Source organism: Pimephales promelas, chromosome 5 (genome assembly GCF_988280905.1).
Source record: "Pimephales promelas chromosome 5, fPimPro1.hap1.1, whole genome shotgun sequence".
Classification (NCBI taxonomy): domain Eukaryota; kingdom Metazoa; phylum Chordata; class Actinopteri; order Cypriniformes; family Leuciscidae; genus Pimephales; species Pimephales promelas.
This window is the reverse complement of record NC_142773.1, coordinates 15195088-15213075: the sequence shown is the minus strand read 5'-3', so window position 1 is coordinate 15213075 and position 17988 is coordinate 15195088. Positions and strand designations below refer to the sequence as shown.

The 17988-nt window shown below is 35.3% G+C and overlaps 2 protein-coding genes across 2 annotated transcripts; both read left to right on the top strand.

Annotated features, from left to right (window-relative positions):
* Nucleotides 1-9459: 9459 nt before the first annotated feature.
* Nucleotides 9460-12534, top strand: prdx1 (peroxiredoxin 1). The gene is made up of 6 exons (XM_039661218.2): nucleotides 9460-9597; nucleotides 10266-10374; nucleotides 10584-10737; nucleotides 11540-11662; nucleotides 11960-12090; nucleotides 12224-12534. Exons 2-6 carry the CDS (start codon nucleotides 10269-10271, stop codon nucleotides 12304-12306), a joined length of 597 nt encoding a protein of 198 aa, XP_039517152.1. The 5' UTR covers nucleotides 9460-9597; nucleotides 10266-10268; the 3' UTR covers nucleotides 12307-12534.
* Nucleotides 12535-12769: 235 nt separating this feature from the next.
* Nucleotides 12770-17988, top strand: zte38 (zebrafish testis-expressed 38). The gene is made up of 12 exons (XM_039661216.2): nucleotides 12770-12910; nucleotides 14397-14520; nucleotides 14608-14671; nucleotides 14826-14862; nucleotides 14946-14966; nucleotides 15057-15083; nucleotides 16253-16320; nucleotides 17009-17157; nucleotides 17287-17525; nucleotides 17612-17651; nucleotides 17731-17774; nucleotides 17856-17988. Exons 1-12 carry the CDS (start codon nucleotides 12857-12859, stop codon nucleotides 17907-17909), a joined length of 921 nt encoding a protein of 306 aa, XP_039517150.1. The 5' UTR covers nucleotides 12770-12856; the 3' UTR covers nucleotides 17910-17988.

Genomic DNA, 17988 nt, shown 5'->3' with positions numbered 1-17988 from the left:
TTTACAAGGTTTCTAAGTAGAAAATGGATGCATGTTTTCTGAGTCCTGTTACCATCTCATGTGCCTTTTAAAAAGCATGTTTAAAAGCATGACAATTCTGTTTTGTGTGCTATTATATTTATTATAATGTGATTTTAAAAAATCACTATATATATTAAGGCGAGGTGAATTTTAATAAAAACCTTCTAATTTTAACAAAGACCAAAAGCCTCAAGTTTATCTTGTTTTAGTATACTTTCATTTATTAAACAATAAATGGAACAAAAACAAAACAGTGGTTTAACTATTTTTTAGAAGAAAAATCAAATGTAATCTACAGGAATGGACACTTGGTAACAGGAATGTGTCCATGTTGTGTCTGTGTGAGTGATAGAGATATAGATAGAGAGTGTGTGTAGTCCACATAGCCATGTGTGCATGTGTGTGTATGAGATTTCTGCATTGAAGGGATGTGCTAAAAGTCCTTCAGCGAAGAAGGTGGAGAGAGAAAGAAAGAATGTAACAAGGAGAGGGAGGGATGGAAAGACAAAAGAGAGGGTTGCGGGTGTGTTTCGCTCCTTCACTTGCAGCTTGCCATGTTTCTATTGCATGGGTTCTCTTCATTTTCTACAAGATAAGATATTGAAAGACAAGGACAAAAATACAAAGACAAAAAGTTTAAGTCACTTAGTGGTGCACTGCTCCCTGGAAGTATGGTACTATTCACATTGTAAAACTATCCAAATGTCAATAATTTGTACAAGTATTTTCAACTGTAAAACTCATAAGGTGAATGGTATAAACTAATATTCACACTATTAAATCAACAAAACAGAGGACTCTACTCACTCCTGTTACTTTAACTCAATCCTGTTATTTTTCATGCGAGTAACACGACTGAAAGTAACAGGATTGGACAGGTAATACAGGTAATAATAATAACTGCCAGACAATAAATGCGGAAAACAAACAAACCCGATTTTCCGAGCTGAATAGATTTAAAAGACCTTGAAACCTCGTATTAGAAAAGAAAACCGTCTTACCTTAGCCAAGTGCTCAGGAACCCCACATTATACTGACATGTGATGTGTGTTCAGCAGCTATACGTGCGCAATGATTTCCTAAACATCTAACGTTAGTTCGCTTTTTCTCGATGCGGCAACAAAGGATTAAGGCTGTTTTGGTAATGTGCTGTAAATTTTCCGGTCTTTGGAGATAATAGTACGATCATTGAGCAGAGGGTATGTTTATGTTTATGTTCATGTCAAGATGGCGAGCAAATCAGCTGTGAGGTGAAAGAGTGATTCCGCGCACGTCCACAAGAGGCGCAGCGAGAGGAGAGGAGATGCTATTTATACATGGGATCTACACATATTTAACTATTCAGTATTGGTGTGTATCTCAAGTATTTCCTTTTTTACAAGGTTTCTAAGTAGAAAATGGATGCATGTTTTCTGAGTCCTGTTACCATCTCATGTGCCTTTTAAAAAGCATGTTTAAAAGCATGACAATTCTGTTTTGTGTGCTATTATATTTATTATAATGTGATTTTAAAAAATCACTATATATATTAAGGCGAGGTGAATTTTAATAAAAACCTTCTAATTTTAACAAAGACCAAAAGCCTCAAGTTTATCTTGTTTTAGTATACTTTCATTTATTAAACAATAAATGGAACAAAAACAAAACAGTGGTTTAACTATTTTTTAGAAGAAAAATCAAATGTAATCTACAGGAATGGACACTTGGTAACAGGAATGTGTCCATGTTGTGTCTGTGTGAGTGATAGAGATATAGATAGAGAGTGTGTGTAGTCCACATAGCCATGTGTGCATGTGTGTGTATGAGATTTCTGCATTGAAGGGATGTGCTAGAAGTCCTTCAGCGAAGAAGGTGGAGAGAGAAAGAAAGAATGTAACAAGGAGAGGGAGGGATGGAAAGACAAAAGAGAGGGTTGCGGGTGTGTTTCGCTCCTTCACTTGCAGCTTGCCATGTTTCTATTGCATGGGTTCTCTTCATTTTCTACAAGATAAGATATTGAAAGACAAGGACAAAAATACAAAGACAAAAAGTTTAAGTCACTTAGTGGTGCACTGCTCCCTGGAAGTATGGTACTATTCACATTGTAAAACTATCCAAATGTCAATAATTTGTACAAGTATTTTCAACTGTAAAACTCAAGGTGAATGGTATAAACTAATATTCACACTATTAAATCAACAAAACAGAGGACTCTACTCACTCCTGTTACTTTAACTCAATCCTGTTATTTTTCATGCGAGTAACACGACTGAAAGTAACAGGATTGGACAGGTAATACAGGTAATAATAATAACTGCCAGACAATAAATGCGGAAAACAAACAAAAAAGTTACTTACTTGGAAAAAAAAGTAATCTGATTACATTACTCACATTACTTGTAATGCATTACCCTCAACATTGCTGATTACTTCAATGACAAAGAATGTCTGAGATGATGAATATACACAATATATTTATATTCTATTAGCAACATGTAGGCTACTATAGGTCAAAGTCATTATTACTTTGTATAGTGGAAAGGTCAACGTCAGTAGTAGAGCCTTCAAGGTCTAACACACAGAAATCAGTTGTTGTTTCTTAGATGTGCACATGGATGGGATTTAACCATTTCGTAAACAGTTACATGGTTGTTCATTTGGTTCTGTAAAGCTTTTTTTTAAGGGTAATGAGAAATCTTGATTGTACCCCATATCTGTTTTACAGGAATGCATGATTGCTTATACTTTGTGCATAACAGTCTTTCCTTAAATCTTCACCACTGCAAGGTGAAATCCTTTCAAATTAATCACACAATTAATAGTAATAGCATTTAACAGAGCACGGGGAGATGATGGAGTGTCTGCAGTATGCATAATTCGGCACTAGAGCCCCAGGGTCCCTGTCATGTGGTTTATCCTCCAGCCAGTGTCTGTCCAGGTGTTTGCTGTCCAGAGGAACACGCAGATCTCCACAATGTCAAGAGGAGGATCATTTGATTACAAGTAACTCACAAGAACTACAATTTTTATGTAAACATGAAGACTGAAGTCTTTGGATGACTTCATGAGTTTGAAGTGTTGAAATCAAGACACCAGCAAGGATCACGAAGCTCCAGCTCTGAAAGTTCTCTCTAATCAAATGAGCTTTAGTGATTTAGAGGTGTAGACTCGATCCTGGAGGGCCACTGTCCTGCAGAGTTTAGCTTCAACCCCAATTTAACACACCTGAACCAGCTCATCAGTATCGTAGGGCCTAAAAATTAGCTGGTTCAAGTGTGTTTAATTGTTGGAGCTAAACTCTGCAGGACAGTGGCCCTCCAGGACTGAGTTTGAAACCCCTGCTGAACCATTAAAGTGAATTTGATTGGAGAAAATAACCACCCTGCCCTTTTGTCAATCACTGGATATGAATATGTCCAAGTACTGCCTAGTGATGTAAAACAGGCTGCGTACTTATGGATAATGAGATGGCATGAGGGAAAAACAAGAGTTTCCCATCACAGCAGGCACTGACAGCACGGCTCCTCAAGACAAGCAGTAACAGAGCCTGTTGCTGTCGAATAACCCCTAGTGAACACCTTACCAAGTTGTTTTGATGTGAAGAAGCGGTGCATGAAGTTTTTTTGGTAACGCTTCCTTTTACAGTGAAGTACAGTGTACTTACAGTGTACTTACTGGCTAATATAAGGTAAGTACACGGAACAGGGGTAGGTTTAGGGGTAGGTTACTAGTTATTACCCAGTAGTTACTAAAATAAGTACATAGTATTTACATGGGTAACTGGACTGTAAAAGGAAGCGTTACCGTTTTATTTATTTTTTTAACACGGGTCGTGGAGCCATTTTGTTTCCTAAATTCCATTCAAAATATAATATGCAATATTCCTGTATTTAAATGTACAAAAATTCAAACCTGTAGTGACTGTACAACATTTGCAGTACAACATATTGCTGTACAACATATTGCAGTTTTCATTAATATTTAAAAAATAGTATTTTATGAGTTAAAATGGACAAATAAATGGATGTTTTTAATTGGTTATTGCAACAAAAAACAAACAAACCCAAAACTCACAATTAAGGCACTGTAAAACCCAATAGTTTCAGAATAGTCAAACCATTGTGGAAACAAACTAAAAATATATATATATTTTAAATGAACTAACTCAAAGATTAAGTTAGTAGAATAAATAAGCCCGGCTTTTAAAAGGTGCCTAAAGAAACATTACTGGTGTGTGCATCTTAAAACAAAACTATGGCACTGACCTAATTACATATGTCAGTGCAAGTTACTTTAAAGGAGTAGTTCACTTTTAAAAAAGCTTTTTCTGATAATTTACTCACCCCCATGTCATCCAAGATGTCCATGTCTTTCTTTCTTAAGTCAAAAAGAAATTAAGGTTCATTCCAGCATTTTCTACATATAATGGACTTCAATGGGAACCAAACGGTTCAAGGTCCAAATGAGAGTTTCAGTGCAGCTTCAAAGTGCTTTAAACGACACCAGACAGTGAATAAGTGTCTTATCTAGTGAAACGATCACTCATTTCAAAAATAAATAACAAAGTTAGTTTTATAAGCACAAATGCTTGTCTTGCTCTGTTTTATGATGAGCGTTTGTGACTCTCCTGTTCAAACTCGTTCATCAAAATGAACAAATCTTTTTCGAGTCATGACTCGAAGGGTCCTAGATAAGACCCTTATTCATCGTCTGGTGTCGTTTAAAGCCCTTTGAAGCTGCACTGAAACTCTCATTTGGACCTTGAATTGTTTGGTTCCCAATGAAGTCCATTAGATGGAGAAAATCCTGGAATGTTTTCATCAAAAACCTTAATTTCTTTTCAACTAAAGAAAGAACGAAGTGGACACCTTGGATGATGTGGGGGTGAGTAAATTATCAGCAAATTTTTTTTTATTTTTTTTTTTTAAGTGAACTACTCCTTTAAGTTAAACGGCTCAAACTTGCATTTTAGTCTGGGACTAGACCCAAGCCTTGTCGGTGAAAGCAGGGGATCATTTTTTACCTATTAAACAAACATGTTAATTACAATTTAACTGAAATATTAAATGAACAAACTAGTTTGTTTGCATTAATCTCATGTTAACTCTAAAGCTAGTGCTAGTTAGCATCAGCACACTTGCATGTGCCAATAACTCTCGAGGAGATTATCTCTATTTTAGCATCATGCAGTATTTAGAATAGATGTCCATCCTTTAACCACTGGCTCTACTCTTTATCACAGTGCTCAACATAAAAGAAACCCCTGTAAATCATAACATAACATAACATTAAACACTAACACACCTCTCCCTATTAATCTTGGTGCAAAAACACACAAAATTACACATAATTTCAACATGTATTCTCCTTACAGTCTGATGCAATGTATGTTGATGGAAACTAAATCTGCTGCAGCTCAGTCAGTTTAAGTTACGCTTGATACAATCAGATTTTGATTTTGCGTAACTGTTTTCTATTAAGTACAATTAACTTTCAGTAATATTTGTGTGAAATGAATTTCATTTAATTAGTTCAAACTGTGCAGTTTGTAACATGTCAACTTCCCCACATGTCAATCATTGCGTCAAGTCTTGTTTTCCCCATTTTGAAAACCGATAATGACCAGCCCTTGTAAAATTGAAATGCACTTAGTTGTTAGTGAATGTGCACTTTTATTGTACTTCAAATCTTAAAGCATATATATTTTTTGAAACTGTACAAATAAAATATTAATGAAATAAAAGGGCACGTTTAAAGAGAGTACACACATTACTTTGTTTAAAGTGCATTTTGTAATAATGTCAAATTTAAGGTTTTACATTTTTAAATAACTGTTTTATTAATAGTTTGTAATTATTAAAGCAGAACTTTGATTAACATTTTAAAGCACATGTAAACAAGTGATTTTACATTTGCATTACATTACATTTACATTTTAAATATATTTTAAATAGACTAAATTGCAACCCATTCACTACAAATGTATAAGTAGATTTTTTAAGAGCATTTTCAATTGAACTGACATGAAATAGTTTACCATAATTGCTTGACAGCTGCAAGTGGTGGCGATTGTGATTCACTTTATGCAGTTAGGAAATCTTTAATTGTTCAAGTTGTTATTTATCTCCTAAACAAGTTATTCTGTCCGAGTGGGGCCAAAAAGTATTTAGTCAGCCACTGATTGTGCAAGTTCTCCTACTTAGAATAATGAGAGAGGTCTGTAATTTTCATCATTTTTAACTATGAGAGACACAAAAAAAAAAATATCAAGGAAATTACATTGTAGGATTTTTAAAGAATTTATTTGTAAATTATGGTGGAAAATAAGTATTTGGTCAATAACAAAAGTTCAGCTCAATACTTTGTAATATAACCTTTGTTGGCAATGACAGAGGTCAAATATTTCCTGTAAGTCTTCACCGACTTACAGGAAATATTTGACCTCTGTCATTATTTGATATATATTTGATATAGAGGTCATTATTTGACCTCTGTCAATATTTGACCTCTGACATCTGAAATATTTGACCTCTGTCACCTGCAGGTTTGCACACACTGTAGCTGGTATTTTGTCCATGCAGATCTCCTCTAGAGCAGTGATGTTTCGGGGCTGGCGCTGGGCAACACGGACTTTCAACTCCCTCCACAAATTTTCTATGGGGTTGAGGTCTGGAGAGACTGGCTAGGCCACTCCAGGACCTTGAAATGCTTTTTACGGAGCCACACAGGTGTGTTTGGGATCATTGTCATGCTGGAAGATCCAGCCACGTTTCATCTTCAAGGCTCTCACTGATGGAAGGAGGTTTTGGCTTAAAATCTCACGATACATGGCCCCGTTCATTCTTCCCTCAACACGGATCAGTTTTCCAGTCCCCTTTGCAGAAAAACAGCCCCAAAGCTTGATGTTTCCTCCCCCATGCTTCACAGTAGGTACGGTGTTCTTCTTCCTCCAAACATGACGAGTTGAGTTTTTACCAAAAAGTTCTATTTTGGTTTCATCTGACCACATGATATTCTCCCAATCCTCTTCTGGATCATCCATATGCTCTCTGGCAAACTTCAGATGGGCCTGGACATGTACTGGCTTAAGCAGTGGCACTGCAGGATTAGAGTCCCTCTCGGTGTAGTGTGTTACTTACGGCAGCCTTTGTTACTTTGGTCCCAGCTCTCTGCAGGTCATTCATCAGGTTCCTCCGTGTAGTTCTGGGATCTCATGATCATTTTGACCATTCTTGCATGGAGCCCCAGATCGAGGGAGATTATCAGTGGTCTTGTATGTCTTCCTTTTTTTTTTTTTACAATTGCTCCCACAGTTGATTTTTTTCACATCAAGCTGCTTGCCTGTTGTAGATTCACTCTTCCCAGCCTTGTGCAGGTCTACAATTTTCTTCCTGGTGTCCTTCGACAGCTCTTTGGTCTTTGGTTGAGTTTGGAGTGTGACTGTTTGAGGCTGTGGACAGGTGTCTTTGATACAGATAACATTTTTTTTCTCATTTTGTCTCTCAAAGTTGAAGTGTACCTATGATGAAAATTACAGACCTCTCTCATTATTCTAAGTAGGAGAACTTGCACAATCAGTGGCTGACTAAATAAATTTTGGCCCCACTGTAAGTTCTCTCTCCATAAAAGACAAGAAATAATGATTTTCTCCATTTTGTCAGCTCCTGGGCTACAAAAAGATAAATGAATAATGACTTTATTCAAGTATCAAGTATATTTGAAGAGTTCAGATGCAAAAGCCTCTAAATGCCATGTGAAATTTTCTTCTTTAATGATGATTGTATCATCATTGTATCAAGTTGTATATCTAAGTTCAGTAATTTCACTTAAATAACAATTAATAGGTAATTATCATTGCCATTTAAGTGAAATCACTGAACTTAAATATGCAAGCTTGATAAAAATGATCATTCTAGAAGAAATTTCAAATGGCACTTAGAGGCTTTTGCATCTGAACTCTTCATTTGTGAATGGTCATGAGCAATTTCATAAATAAATGTGGGATTAATGCTGTGCACATTTCTATTAAACCTGTTTTGTTCTTTCTTTCCTTGTTGAACAAGACTGTGACTCAGCATATTGTGTATCGCATTTTGTTCAGTTTGCTGTGTGTATGAAGAACAATTGCATGCCTTATGACTCAGTAAAGTGACACAAAAATGAAAATGCATCATTTTACAGTAATTAATGTTTTTTAAACAACCAAATCAAACGGCATGATTATAACATGATTTATATTTATATCTTGATGTTACTTTGCTCTTATCAGCATAGACTTGTCAAACATTTAATATTGACACATGCTGTAAGTCTGTTTAGATATGTAATCCCGCTAAAGCATTCCTTTCATGAACCTATACTTTCAAGTAAGCACAGCCCGGTTATGGACGTTGTTTGTTATACATTTTCACTAAAACCTGTAACCGTGACACAAAGCAGTAGAGACGGTCAATGAGAGATATACTGATTATGCCAATGTTTGTTGGTTGAAAGCAGTTCTTTTTTTAAAACACTCGTTTGAGGGATCATTTGATCTGAAGCCCACAGCTGCGTTTTTAATATGATCTCTTTGTGTCCAGCCGCCTCTTATCAGGCCCTTCATTTGGTGCCCATGACAACTAGTTGAGAGACGGGACGCTGAAAGAGTGGGGGAGGTAGAGGTAAAAAGATTAAGTCTGCAAATGACAGCTACTTTTGCACACTGCTTAAAATCAAAGAACATACGATAGCTTAAACATAGGCCTAGGGGAAATGTTTGGAATGCCAAGCTATTGTGTTTAGTGTATCCTACAAAGATTTATGAATGATGAGTGCAAAGATTTACTCTCTGGGAACCGCAGCCGATAACATGGAAGAGGAAATTAATATGAAATATGAGTAAACACTGACAACCTCTGGCAACCCCAGAGGAATGTTAAAGTATCAGTCTGGCACAAGGCAGCACGGAAAATCCCACAAACTAGGTTTCCTCCTCCTCCTCCTTAAAGAAACAAAGTGCTTTTACCTTATGACATAGCAATTCAGTGAAGGGCAGCTAGATTATAATAATCTGAGGTCAGTGAGGGTCTTTATGTAATGTCTATCATGAAGTTGAGGAAAATCTAGTGAATTAAAGAGTGACAAAACCTGAGAAAGTCACATTGCACAAGCCCCATGACATGAAATTTACAGTCCATTAGGCTGTACGGTTGTATTTGAGGAACAAAGTTTTGCTTCAGGCAGAAATTAAGTGTTTTGCCTGTAAGTTCATAGACTCGCTGAAACCATTTTATTGGCTGTTGCTTACTAATTAAACGAAGTTTGCACTATAGTAGTTGGCTATTTGGGTAATTTGTATAACAGTGGATTTAGAAGCAGCACATCGCACGTATACGCATGTGTTCAGCACAGAAAATGTGCAAAGTCATGCTGGCATAAACAGATCTCAGTGGTCGCTCCGTCTCCACCACGGAGCATTTACTTTTGAGTCGAGGATCTCACGGAGTATCGCGATACTTGAGCGTGACCTATTTAAACCAACGCGAACCACTGCCGTGAGAGTTCACACCGTTCACACACTCATTCATTAACAGATAGGATTGTGGAAGACAGCCGAAGGTATGAAATACTCAGTTACTTAAAACTTTTGTTTTCTTTCCATTGATGCGTTTTATGAAAAGTAATCAAACACAGCTGCTGTTGTTTTACCATGGAAATTTCCATGTAAGTTAATTTCGTTACTGCTTTTGGAGTTTCGTTTTCCGTAATTGCGATATTTACATGTATGATGTCTTTATATACGTTTGAATTAATAATGCATTGTGAAATTTTTCCCATGAGAACATGTTTGCAAGGCGCCCACCTGTTGCAGTTTGATCTATGTAAAATGGTTTTAAAAACTACGTAACGTTATACAATTATTAAATTGCTGAATTTGACTAGATGCATGTAAATAATATAGTTACGTCAACTTTAACTTAAATAACTTTAAGTAACTATTATAATATCACGAAAGTTAGTAACTATTAGTAGCATATAAGCCTGTGTTGCAATTTGAGGAAATATTGAAATAACGAAAGAAAATTGGCTATACTTCCCGAAGACCAACTTACATATTCTATTCTATTCTATTCCTAACAAGCAATTAATCATAGTATTTTGCTCATTGTGTGTATGCTCTTTATACTGTCCGGGTGTTTTCCTTTCTGAAATGTGGCTTTTAACATATATGTTTTGTTTCTACAAAAAGAGTTTTTTCATGAAACACATTTTTTTGAACCTTGCAGAAAATGGCAGCTGGAAAAGCACATATTGGCAAGCCTGCTCCAGACTTCACAGCCAAAGCTGTGATGCCAGATGGACAGTTTAAAGATCTTAGTTTGTCTGACTACAAAGGTATGACCTTAACAGTACAAGCAGAATGTCATTTAATATGAAAATACATCAATAATATTTAACTGTTAAACAAAAAAACAAAAAACCTCTGCAAGGAAGCATTACCAGGAAACTCAAGGGTGTGACATTGAATCACAAATATTTTATTAGAGATAGCACACATTGTGTCCTTGTGCACTTGACAAATGCTTTATTGCACTTGTTTCCAGGAAAGTATGTTGTATTATTCTTCTATCCATTGGATTTCACCTTTGTTTGCCCCACTGAGATCATCGCCTTCAGTGATGCGGCCGAGGAGTTCGGGAAAATCAACTGTGAGGTCATTGGTGCCTCTGTTGATTCTCACTTCTGTCATCTTGCATGGTGAGTGATAAACATGAAGACAAAAAGGTCAAACTTTAAAGAGGCCATATCATACTTTTTAAATATTTTTTCCCTAGTCAGTGCTGTTAAAGTTTTTTTTTATAACAAAACCCACCCTCTCTCAGACTCTGTTTTATGTTGTTGTGCTTTAAAGAAACACCCATTGCATGCGAAATGAACAACAGTGAATAAACAACAGTGACTGTGCTATTAAAGTATCAATAGGACTCTAATATGAGATGGGAGAAATTATATATTTAGCTTAGTGCTGTCAAAGCAATTAATCATGATTAATCGCATCTAACTTAAAAGTTTTGTGTGTAGTGTCTGTGTGTGTGTGTATATATATATATATATATATATATATATTGATACACAAACTTTTATGCTAGATTCAGATTAATCGATTTGACAGCTCTAATTTAAATGCGTTTGCGTTCTCTTGCAAATAACTCAAAAGGTTTAATAAGTGAGAGCAAAATATCTAGGGGAAAGCAAACTTTTTTTTTTTCTTTGTTTGAGAAGCCATTTCACTCACAATAAGGAAGAAAAGACTATCGTAACTTCTGTTTCATGCCAACTTATGATAATTGATGGTTTAAGTTTTAGTTAACAATAATAACCCTGTTTTACAATGGTATAAAATGTGTTACACTCTACTCTTTATTGTGAAATTGCCTAAAAACCACCACCTTATTCTTTGCCTATGACCCCCCCCCCCCCCCCTGTCTTTAGACACTTTGAAGTACTATTCTATAGATTTGACATGCTTATTAAATAAAAAATGTTTTTATCACAACAGGATAAACACACCTCGGAAACAAGGTGGTTTAGGACATATGAAGGTCCCTCTGGTGGCAGATTCCCTTCACTCCATATCTAAAGACTATGGTGTACTTAAGGAAGATGAGGGTATTGCATACAGGTATGGAGGGATTACCCTAAGTAAAAAAAAAAAAAAAAAGATATAAATATAAAGTACTATATGCACTACCATTCACTATTTTTTTTTAAAGAAGATAATACTTTAATTCTGCAAGGATACATTAAATTAATCAAAAGTGACAGAAAATACATTTCTAATGTTACAAAAGATTTGTTTTAAATAAATGCTGTTCTTTCCATTCATCAATGATTCCATATTTTAGCACACAATATTAGAACAAAACAATTCAGATCTCCCTCTGTATATTGTTATTAACTTTTTTTTTTTCTAACTTAGAGGTCTTTTCATCATTGATGACAAAGGCATCCTGAGGCAGATAACCATCAATGACCTGCCAGTGGGACGCTCCATTGATGAAACCCTGCGCTTAGTGCAGGCCTTTCAGTTTACTGACAAACATGGAGAAGGTATACAGCATATTTTCTTGCCTTTGGTCTGAAAGTTCTTCATTTTTATTCAGTGCAATGCGGGTTTCCATTTAAAAAATATATCTGTAATATTTCATATAAATATGCCTTTTTGTTGTCATTTTTATTCTAGTTTGTCCAGCCGGATGGAAGCCCGGAAAAGACACAATCAAGCCCGACGTCCAGCAGAGCAAAGACTACTTCTCCAAACAATAAAAAACACACTAGACTGTGCAGCATTGTGTAAGAGTGATAATATATTTATAGCGATATATTGTGTAAAGTTATAGGACCAAAGTGTGTCTTACTCAAAACGACCTGAAATATACTGTAACATTCGAGCTAGTATGTGTAATGTGTCTTACCGTCCTTCTTGTTGTGAAAAGAGATTGTATTGTCAACAAATTGTTGCATTTCAAACAATAAACCATTTTTAACTATCAACATTTTTTTTATTTAAATTACGGTTCTTGTATAGTTTAATGAACTCAGAAGGCTAAATAAATGTGTAGAAAATAAATAAATATTAGTAAATATATTAATCAAATCATTGTCTGTTTGCCGCCAAATGCGCGTGATCTGTGAGTGACTCGAGTCGCGCGCGCTCAACGGTGTTCAACAATAATGATTATTTTAATCAAATAACACGTTGTCTTTCATAAACATCGATAGATTTATTGAATTATCAACTTGTGAATTGTTTATTGAAGCCATAACGGTTGTTGAGGGGATTATTTCCGTTTGAGGAAGCTAAATTAGCGCAAACATGACAACCAGAATTAAGAAGACACTGACTGAAGACAAACAGGTGATTGCTGAGGTAAGATACTAAATCAATGACATTTAAAGTGTGAACGTAAAAAATATACCCTTACAAAATATGACATGCTTTCAAATAAGGAGCTCAATTCAACTTTTAAATGGTTGCCGTCGTGTTAACTTATATTAACGTTAACATCATGATTCAGGTCTGCTCATCATTCATTATAAGAAGCTGTCAGAATCACATTTTTATTTATTTTATTATTGTTGTGATTATCAATGGCAGTGGTTGCAAATGCAGTTACCACAAGTTTAACAACCTTACCATAAACACTCCCTGAGGTAACGTAGCTAACGTTACCGTTAACTGGAAATAAGTTAATAACAGGCCGACGTAACGTTAACGTTAGACGTTTAACGTTAAACGGTCTTTTCTGTGATAAAAAAACGTTAGCTTAGCTAGTCAATACCGTTGTCTTATACATCAAATATGGCTAAGCTAACAAAATATTATTGTAATATTTCAGTTGTGATGTTTTAAGACCCATTAATAGTGCTATATGTCCTTTTCACTGTTTCACAATTTGTCTGCACTGCCCTAAACTGAGATGGTCGTCATTCATAGTTCTGTACATGAAGACAAATTGATGTTCAGGTCAGGATATATTTGACTTAATTAATATGTTCTCAGTTCTCACAGTTTATCATAGTCATGCTTGACAGGGAACTGTCTTCTGATAACGTTAGTCATATTTCCAATGAGAACAATATTTATTTGCTTCAGTAATCTCACTAAAACGTTAGCTAGTAGTTCTGAACGCAGCAGGTGTTACCTAGATTACGTAGGTAGTGACGTTTTACAAAATTTACGGCACTATTTTATAATAAAATCTTTTTCTAAGCGTGACAAAACATATTGTTGGAAAGGTATGGGTCTCACGGTTCCATATTTATTTATTTTTTGCGACAGTAATGTATTAAAATGATGCATCTAAATAATATCAATGGAATGTGGGTGTCACCCATATCATATGGTGTCACCCCGTGACTATTTGGTATAGCGCCTAAACAAAATCACAGGAACCTTTTTGTGTTATCATTTTCAAATTTGGAACATAACTTGGTTATACATATAATATGACTTTGATTTTCTATCGATTTTAGATTCAAATTAGATATTATTTTGTAAAATATAGATTTGGTATAAAATAAAATAAAATGTTTAGTACAGTACATTTGCTGTTCAGTACACTTAAACTTAAAAAAAATGTAACATTTTATTTTTTATTTGTTTTACTTAAGCAGTGTCTTTAAAAAAAGAGTTCTGTATTCCAAAGCTAACTATTTAAGTTTGGATACTGCATTTTCACATCTATGCTTAAAAAGGTCCAAAAAGCTATAATTCTATTAGATGACAAAGCATTTGTCATTCTGTGTCATTTGCGAGCATTTGTGTGTGTACTGTATGTGGATATAAAGGCAAGGCAGTGTTCTTTGTCAAGCTGTGTTAAAGTGAATTGAACTGAACCAGTGTATTTCCTCAGGCGCTGGATACTGAGACTCAGTCACTGGTGTTTGTCAAGCGCATGGTGGTTATAGCTGTCTCCTCCATCACCTATCTGCGTGGGATATTTCCAGAGGACTCCTACAGATCCAGATACCTGGAAGGTATAAATATACACACTGGTTTATTAATGGCCAAACATTTGAAAATATCTCATACAAGTTTGTTCATTGATGAATGTTGTTCTTCAGATTTGTGTATCAAAGTCCTTAAAAAGGATTGTACTTGCCCTGGAGCCCGCAAACTCGTCAAATGGTAATTTGTTCCATATGATGAATGTGTACAGTGAATTCCCATGTTTGTTTGTTTCAGTGTACAAGGGGAAATATATTTGTAATGATTCACTGATGTAAAAAAAAATGCTAAGATGCGATGAAAAGTGATTATAACCATACTTCTGTCCTCCAAGGCTGATGGGATGTTTTGATGCTTTGGAGAAGAGATATGTAAGTCAAAAGTACCATATTTCGATAGAAATCTATTTTTCTATTATTTTTGTCACTGTATTAATTTACTTTATTTTTTACAGCTTCAAATGGTGGTCATTGGGGTCAGTATGCATTAAAGTTAATTTGTGTTTTTATTAATATAATTTTTTTTTAAGAAACAAACATATAAATTCACTGTTTTTTATACACAGGTACACACAAGCCCAGATGACATTAATGTAAGTTCCAAGTTTCAATCTTCCATGTAGTTTTTAGATTTAATTTTATGCCAAGGACCCCCAAATATACTTTCATGTTCAAGACTATTTATACCGTGTGAGCTATTGTGTGAGTGGAATTCCAAAATCAAATAATTTATATTTTATTATACTAAAGAAAATCCCCGAGCAAATATTTATTTTCTATCTAAATTGATATTTAAGTCTACCCTTTTTTTGACCTGCATTAGAATATTGTTAAATGCATAAAGTTGGAGAGAAATAATTTGATATTTGTGGAGCACTGGAGTATAAGTTGAGGCTTGGATCTAAATGCAAGCTGTATATTTATTTAAAGATACCAAGCAGAGGAATATACACACAATAGAGATGCACAAACCAGACAAAGGTGTACATAATCAGAAACCATGCTAACAACAAATAGAAAGATAGTGTCCTAAGGGTACGTTTACATGACAACAATGTACTAAAACCGGAAAGTTTTTCCTTTGCGTTTTTTTTTACGCAGAGACGACAACGTTGTCAAAACGATCCCAGTTCACACAGATCCATGAAAAATGACTAAAAACATTGTATTCTGCTGCCAGGCTAGTTGTTGAAACACTACTACGCTTTAGACTGAACATGTAACACTCATTCCGTCACTATTTTTGTAACAATAACTGTATCGTTTTTCAAAAACTTTGAAACCCATTTTCAAAACTTTGTGTTTTCAGGGCCCCAAATGTTGTTCTGTAAATGAATGGCTAATACACATAAAAAGTTTTCTGTTTTAGTTGAAAACAGTGTCATGTAAACGGCCCCTCAGAAACAATGAAAACAAAAACAACTCCAAAATAAGATAAAGGTCACATTGGTGAGGAAAAACTCAGCACTGAGATGTTTCATTTTTGTATGTATGTCACAAGGAAAGATGAATGCTATAAAATATATGCAGATTAGTTCATTTTTTTAGGACTGTCAGTGGAATAAAATGATTGCGATGCAATTAATCTCATAATTTACATCTTTAATGGAATAAAATAGCAAATTTAGCAAATGTGTTAGTTACTGATTTACTATATAAGTGCTATATATTTTGAAACAATAAAAATAAAAATGTGGACACCAGTAACTTTTGACTTTTCCAAACCTGCTGTTTTGTCTCTTGCATGCTTCTGTTGTCTCAGCACGTCATTGAGTCCTATCAGTTTAAGTTCAGATACTCAGAGTGTGGACCACAGATGGACATCGTGAGGTATTGTTCATTGCTGATCTGTAAAACCTGATTTTTTTGTAGTTTGCATTTCCTGTATGCCCTCAGTTGATGACTAGAGAACAATAATTCTGTACACTACCGTTCAAACGTTCGGGGTTTGTAAGATTTTCTTTTAAATAAGTTTATATTTTTATTCACGATTTAATTGATCAAAAGTCACAGTAAACACATTTATGATGTTAAAAAAATATTTCTTTTTCAAATAAATGCTGTTCTTTTGAATGTTCTTTTCAAGGAGTCCTGGACAAAAGCATCTGTTTCCACGAAAATATTAAGCAGCACAGCTGTTTTCAGCATTGATAATAATAATAAATGTTTCTTGAGCATCAAATCAGCACATTAGAATGATTTCTGAAGGATAAAGACTAAAGTAATAATGCTGAAAATTTTGCTTGGTCATCACAGGAATAAATTACATTATTTATTTTTACTGTTTTATTTCTGATACTGTATTTCAAAAAAATGCAGCCTTAGTGAGCTTAAGAAACTAAAAAAAAAACGTTACAAATCTTACTGAATCCAAACTTTTGAACAGTAGTGGATATGGTTTTTGGCATTATGTTGCTAATTTAGTGTAAATTAATGTAAAAAAAAACATCTTGAAATGTCCATTCACTTCACACACACACACACACACACTAGTCCTCACCTCTTTTCTTCATTTCAGTAATGTGAGTGGGACCATGAGAGTGACCTTAGAGGACACTAAGAAAGCTTCAACTCTCCTGATCAGGAAGCTGTTCCTCCTCATGCAGGATCTGGAAGCTCTGCCCACTGCCGTTTACCTCACTATGAAACTCTACTACTATGATGATGGTACAATATATCCTTCTGCAGTATGGAGAGTGAAGTGGATAAGAACTGTTGATTCATGACAAATATTATGTTTTTTGGGATCAAATGAACGTGCTTAGTGAAATATCTTTTATCTCCTTGCAACTTGAGTCACTCCACCTGAATACGAGCCACCAGGATTCAAGGCAGGTGTAAATGACAATCTGTGGTTCGAGGGAAAGCCAGTGCACTTCAGAGTGGGCGATCTGCAGTCTCGCTTCCACACCATGAAAGTGCGTGTGACGGCAGCACATAACCGACTCGGGAAGCTGCTGGACGGGGGCCAGTTGAGCGAGAACAACACGGAGATGGTGACGCCCTCTCTCTCTCAAATCAGAGCTGTAGCAACGGTACAAAGCAGATGGATCTTAAAGTACAGGGTAAGCTTTGATATGTGTTGACCAGACTGGATTCTGAAACATTTCTCTTGTGACAGATGACCAGAAACTCGGATCAGGACCTGCCATCTGAAGATGGTAAGTATCTAAAACAGAGGTTTTCGTTCAGAAGGTCTGGCCTGCTTTGATATTCAGCTTTGTCTGCTACCTTTTACAGAATCTCTTGCACAGTTTAAACAGCCCAGAAAAGCTATAGCGAAGGTAAGCAATTTATGATTTATATGGTGATCATTTGTTTTTTTAAAACACATTTTGATGCCTTTTCATTATACATTTGCACAGAGGAAATGTGTGAGAAGCAAACTTCCAAGGAGGAAAAAGAAGAAATGCTTTTAAAACAAGTTCACATCAGACAAACATGTTTTTGCCAATATCTTTTAATCAAATATAGTAAAAATGGCTTTGCACCAGGCTG